This window comes from Dromaius novaehollandiae, chromosome 3 (assembly GCF_036370855.1).
Source record: "Dromaius novaehollandiae isolate bDroNov1 chromosome 3, bDroNov1.hap1, whole genome shotgun sequence".
NCBI classification, from domain to species: Eukaryota; Metazoa; Chordata; class Aves; order Casuariiformes; family Dromaiidae; genus Dromaius; species Dromaius novaehollandiae.
Window position 1 is genome coordinate 49934342 of NC_088100.1, and position 8648 is coordinate 49942989.

At 42.4% G+C, this 8648-nt stretch overlaps 1 protein-coding gene across 1 annotated transcript; it reads left to right on the plus strand.

The window, feature by feature from the left end:
- The first annotated feature begins 3544 nt into the window (after positions 1-3544).
- MTRES1 (mitochondrial transcription rescue factor 1) lies at positions 3545-8648 on the plus strand. The gene is made up of 4 exons (XM_064508852.1): positions 3545-3701; positions 5685-6123; positions 6991-7063; positions 8179-8648. Exons 2-4 carry the CDS (start codon positions 5693-5695, stop codon positions 8353-8355), a joined length of 681 nt encoding a protein of 226 aa, XP_064364922.1. The 5' UTR covers positions 3545-3701; positions 5685-5692; the 3' UTR covers positions 8356-8648.

An 8648-nucleotide genomic window follows, 5' to 3' on the forward strand; every position in this document is an offset into this window, starting at 1 on the left:
TGCTTAATTGATTGCTTTTCCTTTTTATTGTATTTGCCACTCGCTGCTAGCAATAGCTAGCTAAATTCTAGAGCAGCAACCAAAGCCAGCAGGACTTAAGCATGTTCACTACAGAATGAATGAAAGTCTTTAGTCTGTCTTAGAAAACAGCACGTTAACTTTTTCCTACAAAGAAGTCATTGTATTTTACATAACTGACAAGTTATGTAAAACTTTACAAACAAGAAAATGAATGAAAAAATAATAAATCTCACTGAAAACCTCCCCCACATTGGGGAGTTTAAGAACTAGCAGTGGAAGTGTGAAGCCTTTCATCTCTAGATAGCTGGACTCCATATGCTCCAGGCCGACCGAGGGAAGTTACTCTCAATTTCACTACCTTTTGTTTAATATCTGCTCTCGCATTGATTTTCACTAGCAAGAAAGGTATTAATTTTTGGTTTAGGTGGGTTGCTATGCTCTGACTTATTAGGGTGGCCTCTATCAGCTTCTTTAGTGCTGGTCAGAGCAGTTTGCCCTGCCTATCCTCATCTTTTTTCTGGTTATGGCTCAATGTAGCTTCCTACTATAAAAGAGGATAGATAGACATAAGCCAAATTAGTAAGATACTGAAAAAGATGTACAAATAAAAAATGTTATTTTAGTGGCTGTATCTGCATCACTTCAAGAAATATAAAACAATACCTGTAACCTTACCTTTGTATTACTTGATTATCTATCTGTAATGTCGAAGATGAGGTTTTACAGAATGTGTAGGCAAGAGGCTCTGTGAGGTCTCATTCACTTCTGGAAAGGGATTCTGTGTGCAAGGCACCAAACTACCTGCAGGAAAAAGTAGACAGAAGTTCAGAATGCCATTGCTCTTGGAAGAGAAATGAAGTGGCACCACAGGCTAAGTAGAGACAGACAGAGCCAAGTTTCAGTATATATGGGAGTTGAAGAGAGTGGAATCCTAACGGGAATAAATCCAATGTTTTATAGCAACAGCAGCGCAGTAGCTGGTATGGGTAGGTGTGTGAGAAAGGGAGAACAGCTTAGAGCAGTTTTGCAACTGAAAAGGCAGCCGTGGAAGGACCAGAAAAAAGAGTTTCAGCTGCAGGAAAGATTAGTTTTTAGAGATATACTTTAGAGAAGGAGATAGTAAAATGTGGGGACAGACTGGATGTAAGCAACAAATAAGACAAATTGCCTTCAGACTAAAGGCTAAGAAAAGAAAACATCTAAGAGGTAAAAATAGGCATGTAATACTGGAAGAGATGAACTGGCAGTCAGGGAGATTTAGCTCATTATTCGAATGAATAGGGGCAACCTTAAAGAAGGTGCTCACACAGGGACACTGTTTCCCCAGATTGTAAAACCATGCATAGAACATAGTTGAAACACCTCATCAGCACACCTCGAAATGGGCAGCGTAATTTAAAGGGCAAGTGGTTCTAAAAAGGTAATGCTGAAGCTAAATCTCCAGCAACAGGTGAGATGTGAAATTTAGATTGTTAGAGTTATAGCTACTAACAGGGCTAGAATGGCAATATGGTGCTCGTGGCTTGATTTTCAGATGCAGTGAGCAGCCACAGATCTGCTGCTGTCACTTGACTGACCTTACAGAAAAATAGAGGTAACAAAAAAACATAGGCGGGGGAAAGGAGTTCTTGATTAAAGAGTCCAACATACAAATGCTATTGAGAATTTTCTCTCTGAGCTATAAAAACAAAAAGTCTAGTCTCCTTATGACTAGTCACAAGGAGAGTGAATGTCATAGGGAGTATACTAAAATATGCAAAATGAAAATCATAAACAGGAGAGGAATTACACTCTTTAGATAGGAGATGACTCCACTGAAAAAAATGAAGCAACTGTATGACAATAACTATGAGAAGGAGAGTACATCTTGGTCAGACTACTTTCTCACTCAAACTTCAAAAGGATTCAAAGAGCACTACTTTGTTGGCAAAGCTAACATTTGTGCTATATGTTGCTGTGGTGTCAGATGATTTGAAAAATAACCCCAAAACTTCAGATCACCTGAAAGCATCCTAAAGAATGTAGTTGTCAGGTACACCCATTCCTCCACTGGTATGTTTATGGAGAAAACTTCTGAGAGCCCAGCCTGAGCTTGTGGCAGCTTTGAGAGGGAGCTATTCACTGCCATCTAATGGTAAAGTGGGAGAAGAGAGAAATTAAGATGGAGTTTGCTCTTTACACAGTCTGAACATTTTGATTGTAATTAAAGTAAGAGTAATTAACATTATTTTAATTTTTGCCTTTTTTGGTCATTAAAAAAAAGCACTGGCTGGGAGTTGCCAAAAGGTCATACAGCTGGAATACAAATCTTTCAGAGGAGGGCTTTGCTGGCCATTCTTACCGTGTGGCATGGAAGGAAGGCGTGGTGACAGGGAGACCCATGTGGCACTGAAGTTCCTCCACAGTCCAAAGCTGAATGAATCCTGGTGGAAACCCAAAGGAGGATCTGGCATTGTAACAGAGACGAGAGTAATGTGGTGTATCTTCTAACTTGTACATTTAAAACTGTAGCTCACAGATTAGGAAATGAAGCAACTGTCATAGAGGTGATATCTCTGTTTGGAGTTGTACAGCATGATGCCTCTTCATGACATCCAAGTTACATTTTCTCTATGACTGGAGATGGACCTGTTTGCAGCACTGGACTCTGTTAACTTTCTGCAAACTGTAAGGCCTGCAGGAAAGGATACTGTACGGTGAACTGATTATTTTCTATTTTTTGAGGTGTCATTATATCAGCATATCTTAAGAATATAAAAGACAGAGAGACTTTAGGCAGGTTCTGTCACCTTCAATATGAAGAAGCAATACTGCCAGACTAGTCTAGAAAGGCACTAATATTTAATACTTTCATAGTAGAGCTTAACAGTAAGCTGACAAATCTAGGTTTACTCTTCTGAGTCTTGTGCCTATATGAATGCAAGAAAGTGTCTTTTACCAACTTTTTCTCTGCTAGGGATGTATGTATATTTTAAGACATATGGAGGAAAAGTACTAAAAAAAATAGCAACTATATTCTGTACTGAAATTGGTCAGAATCTAACAGAAATGGGAACTGGAACATTCAAGATGTGTAAAGACATAAAGATGTCCACAGCTTCCTTTCCAGTGAGGTTTCTACGGAGAGAAAATAGTGTTCCAGAGGAAGTCCTCTCTTACAAAATATCCCTGACATAAAAACCTCTCATTCATATGTTTTATGACAAAATCTATACAGATGTAAAATTAAGCCACCAATTATAATGTCCATATTAATTGCATAGCTGCCGTGCAGCAGTGGCTCCATATGTCATTTGCCCTATTTGCTGGCAATTTTCCAAGAGGAGACCAGTTGCCCCGGTGAGAGCTTTCCATTTCCACTGTTTTCTGGTTCAGGCATGTGCGTAGAGCCTGAGGGGCTGAAAACACAGCTGTGCCCTGGCCGCTGAGGTCTGTAGGGTTTGGCTTGACAGCACCAAGGAGCGGCTGTGGAAATGACGGGAGAGGAGGCAAGACCAGCATCTTCGATCTTTGGGAGGATCCGAGGGAGCCCGCCCGCCCTCCGCGGCACCCGGGCCGCCGCGCTCCGGGCCCGGCAGGGGTCGCCGCGCCGCGGCTGAGGCGGCTCCGCCTCCGGCCTGCGAGTAGCGGCGCGGCGGCGGGAGCGGCGGGCTGGGGCCTGAGGCGTCTGGCGGCGGCAGGTAAGCGCGGCTTGGTCGGGCCGGCGGCCCCCGCAGCCACCCCGCGGCGCGGCGGACGGGCGGGTGGGCGCGGGCCGGGCCGGGCCGGGCCGGGCCGGGCGGCGCGGCGGGCCGCGCCGCGGCTCCAAGGTCGCGGGGGCCGCCGGGCCGCCGGGCCGGGGGCGCTGCGGGGGCCGGCGCGACGCCCGCGGCGGCGGGTTTCGGCCCAGCCGGCTGGCCTGGAGGCCGGCGGCGAGGCCGCGGGGCGGTCGCGTTTCCCAACTCGTGCCGCGGCGAGAGGAAGTTTGGCCCCCGCGGCGGCCCGGCCCCCGCGGTGAGGCGGCGGCCGTTGGCGCCCGCGCACGCTGCCTCGCCCGCGGCGTAACGGCCGCTGGGAGCCTGGCGGCCGGTAACGGCCGGCGCGGAGCCCCGCGGGCAGGGCTTGCTGCAGAGCCTGTCTGCAGGCGGGGGCGGGGGGCGGAGAGCAAAGTAATAAAAAGAATCTTCCAGCATCTCTCTGCCAGCTGAGTTATTTTGGCTAGGACAAATAATATGCTCCCCCACTTTTCTGGTTTTGAGCTAATTTAGCTTATTTTCTGTAGCACAAAAAAACTCCTTCTCTTTCTCTGCGTGCATGCTGCACCTAGCGCGTTGGGGGTGGCTGTACGCTACCTTGAAAACTTTCAAGTCACGTAAAGTTCACTTTTACTTGGTAATACGCTTTCAGCCTTTGTAATTCATTGCCTTTCAGCATTGTGCCCAAAGTGTATGGGTGGTGAGTAAATCTCTGTTCGACCTTGAAGAAACCAGCCTTGTTTTTTTCAGGCATATTGAAACCTGAGACCTTTCTCACAGAGGTCATTTCAACAGCCATTAGTACCCCACTGACCAACAGAGAACAAGTTAAGATAAAGCACTAGTAAAAAAGAAAAAAATCATACTCAACTGTTTTAGAAACTTGTCCCCGAACTGAGAAAAGGCATAAGTATTCAGTGAGGATTGTACCCTCCTAAGTTTTAAATTATAGTTGATCATCTGTTTAAAAAAAAAAAGCAAATTTGTGGGGGGCTGTGATTGTTTTTCCTTGTCCAATATTGCCCTCACTAATCAGGGCTTTTTCCGAGCCATAGATACACATGCACACGCACACACGTGCACACCCTTGTTCAGACTTAAGCAGAGTTCACTTGGGTGTAGGGGAAACAGACTTTGGTCTCACAAAATAAACAGGTGTTTCCACATATACTGGGCCATAATAAAGGTCAGTCCTCATCCTGTCTAGGAGGGATTGTAAATCAAATTGTGTTTCTAAGAGGCTTGAAAGATGACTTTTTTGTGCTCCCACCCACTTCTCCCATGTTGCACTCCCACTGTTAAAAAAGGAATATACTACTGAGGAACTTGCACATGAGACTTGTTGCTGGTGTCAGTCCTGTTGCAGGACAGAGAGAGCAGGGATATTTCTCCCAATGCTTTGCAGCTTTCCACCATCCAGGCGTGTTCTGGTCTGAACAGAGACAGGAGTTCAGAAACTTTTGACTTTTCTGGTTTTACTTGCCTGCAGTATTGAGCAAGTTGCTTTTACTGAGAATGAGTCATAATAAAGGTAGGTCTGCTTTTGCGCTTTATGAAAGAGTTGGCTTCCGATAGTTAGCCCTTTCTCTTCCCTTTACGCACTATATTTCAAACATAGGGAGGAAAATACCACAAATATGTTTGGACAATTAATAGTAAACAACAGAAAAGGAATTATGAATGAAGTATTCCACTTAGGTTTCTCGTGTTTGTTTTCCATCTGATATTTTAGCTATTTGTAAGGGTGGACAATGTATGAGAAATGCACATCACAGTGCCTGTATAGCCATGTGCTTTTAGACAATGTATTGCTGTTTGGGGAACTAAGTAATCACCCTTTTATAGTCACTATTATGCTGCACCTTGAGACATGCTACCAATACTCAAAGCAGTTGCTCTTTTTTACATCTGAGTGTTTGTTTGTTTCAGGGTATGCTATGAGTGGCTTCAGACTCCCCATCATTGCTTTTAGAAAACTAAATGTCTGTTTTGGACTGTGGGAGAAATTCCCCTCCTATAAACTGTACCCTTCTTGGAGGAGAAGCATATACTGTAGCTGTCAAGGACGCACAGTAAACTACCTAAGGTATTTCAACATTTCCCCAGTAAAACTCTGTGCATTAAGACTTTCTCCAGAGTATATCTCAGTACTTTCTCTGAGGAACAAAAGTAACAAAAGCTCTAGAAGGAATAAACAAACATTACAAGAAGAGGAAGAAGAGGAGGATGAAGGGGAAGAGGAAAGTGATTTAGAAGATGAATTTGACGATGATCCCAACATAGTAAAAGACTACAAGGATCTTGAAAAAGTAGTGCAGTCTCTTCGATACGATGTAATCATGAAAGCTGGTCTAGACATTGCAAGAAAGTAAGTATGGAAGAAACATGTTAACCTGCGGATGAGAAAAATGTCATGTAGCTAAAAGCTGAGTTTTGATACTCTTTTTATTGCTGGAATAACTCAGTACTTGTGTTCTGGGGTTAGCTTTTTTGACTACATAAAAATGGTTTGAGGAGTTGCATGTGTTGGATGTTTTTGTTTGTTTCACCTTCTCTACCTGAAGCTTCCTGTTTCCTGTCTTTCAACTATCATCACTGTCCACAGCATTTCTAAGATTGTTGTAGAGACATTTTCTATCAATTACTATTTATTTAAAATGAAGAAACACAAACTACTGTAGCAAGTAGTACCAAAAAACCTCATCTGAGAGTGAAGGGATAAAATAATATGCTATTAAATGGTTGTAGAAATAGGTTAAAGTAAGTATAAACTTAACATACCAGCTCAACCAGATATATGTGCACTCTACAAATATATCACAATGCATAATGTAATGCAGCCTACATAAACTTTATATTACAACATAGTAACGGAAGATTAGTACAACTTGATCCCTCAAGTTTGATCAACAATCAAAAATGATTACACTGACTGGTGCAGGAAAGGGGACATTATCTGTTAGATATTTAGGAAACAAGTCTTTAGAAACAGCTTTTTATTGCTTGCACCTGTGGCATAGAGGGACTATAGTAAATTGTTTCATTTGATACCTGTGAAAGACTTTACTTTCAGTTCAGGTCTGTCCTGTTCTAAAATAAATGTGTCCTTTATGCGCAAATCAGACTTGGGGAAATGTGTCTTGCACATGAACAGTGTTCTTGTGTATCTGTAAAGAAACAAACTCACTTGTTTTGCTGCACACTGTAAATGCAATAAAACCTTGTTTTCCTTCAGTAAAGTAGAAGATGCATTCTACAATAATGAACTCAGGCTGAATGGAGAAAAACTGTGGAAGAAAAGTAGAACTGTAAGACTTTTTAAAATTTTAATATTTATAATACAGTGCAAGAAAATAGCTAAGGCATGACCTCTTCTTGCTCCTTTTACTTGGGTCAGAAGAGCTAGCCACTAAATCGCTCTTCAAAGGTGAATAGCATTGCTAAGACCGTGTCCAGCTGTGTGTGTGAGTGACAGTAATTCCCTGGGTAAGACACTGTCCCTAAGATAGGAGACATGGAGTATTAGAGAGTAAAAAATGAGTCTGAAAGTGGAGAGAAGGGAGATGGCAGCAAGGACAGAACTTTATTAGTTGCTTAAGGAAGTTACAGTTTCAATTGATGGAGCAGAAATCATTAAATCTTTTAAAAAAATTGGTGGAGCAGGCACATGATTGAAGAAAAAGAATGTTTCATGATAGAAAGGGAAACTGGGCTAGCTCAGGAAAGGTTATCGTATCTGTAATAGAGCAGGAAAGAATGTATTTAGAAGAGGAGTCAGAGGGTAACAGACCCAGCTGATGATACTCTCACAGCGGAGCTTCCCAGAGGGGTGGCACAGTTCTACGCACCCTCCGTGAGGATGATCCTCGGTGGCAGTTACTGTCATCAGGTGGCAGCAGGAAGAGGAGTTTTAATGCCTGAGCACTTAAAGTTAGGACTAGTTTTTGAGAGGTATTTTTGTGAACTTGGAAAGGAGCATAAATAGTTGATCAGTACTCTGTTCTTCAAAATATTTTAAACTGTTTTTAAGGAAGGAGGGAGAATTTTGCATTTTGCTGTTTTATGTCTGTGCTGATACAAAAAGGTTGGTAGGAAACATCAGTCAGTGCTATCTATCGTAATTAAAAAATACTACATTATACCTTTTTTGCAGAGCTCAGTATCAGTTGTTAGAGAGGAAGGGTAAAGACCTTGGCAGAGAGGGTCACGATGAGACATTTTATTGCTTATTGCCTGGGCTTTCTTAGAAGATCGTAGCTGGAGGATCCATAACAGGACTAGTATAGCCTTCCTTCCTCCTCTCCTGTGAGATATGAATAATAGATGGAAAGAAAGGAACAAAATTAAAATCGCACGTAAACTGTGGGAATTTGCTTTCCCCAGAAAATATTTATGATCGTTCATCTTCTTTCTCTGTTTCCAGGTGAAAATTGGTGACACGCTGGATCTTATAGTAGGTGAAGACAAAGAAACAGGAACTGCTGTAGTTATGCGTGTTGTCTTAAAAAAAGTATCTAACAAGACTGAAAGTGAAAAATACAAAGTAATTTTGAGGCGTTGGAAAAACTTAAAAGTGCCCAAACAGGATGTACTTAAGTAACAGGAGTTTGCGTGTGGCAGCATGAGACTTTTTTAAGAAAACCATATCATTTGTTGTTAAATATGAATTTTGGTTAAACAAAATTACAGTACCCTTTCTAAGGGCTTGTGCTAGAATGGTATCTCCCTCTGCTGTGTGCATCAATATTCCTGTGCTAAGCCTGTCACTTTTTGCTGCTAGTTCTGTTTCGTGGCATTGCAGGAGACAAGACCCAACTCTTACATTTTCAGGCAGTTTCTCCATACAGAAGTTATATATAATGAATGAATAAAGACGAATTTGATTACTGTTTA

Coding starts and splice junctions, on each gene's coding strand:
- MTRES1 (XM_064508852.1), top strand. CDS start 5,693: ATGAGTGGCTTCAGACTCCCCATCATTGCTTTTAGAAAACTAAATGTC. Junction 6,124..6,990: donor GGTCTAGACATTGCAAGAAA/GTAAGTATGGAA, acceptor GTTTTCCTTCAG/TAAAGTAGAAGATGCATTCT. Junction 7,064..8,178: donor TGTGGAAGAAAAGTAGAACT/GTAAGACTTTTT, acceptor CTCTGTTTCCAG/GTGAAAATTGGTGACACGCT.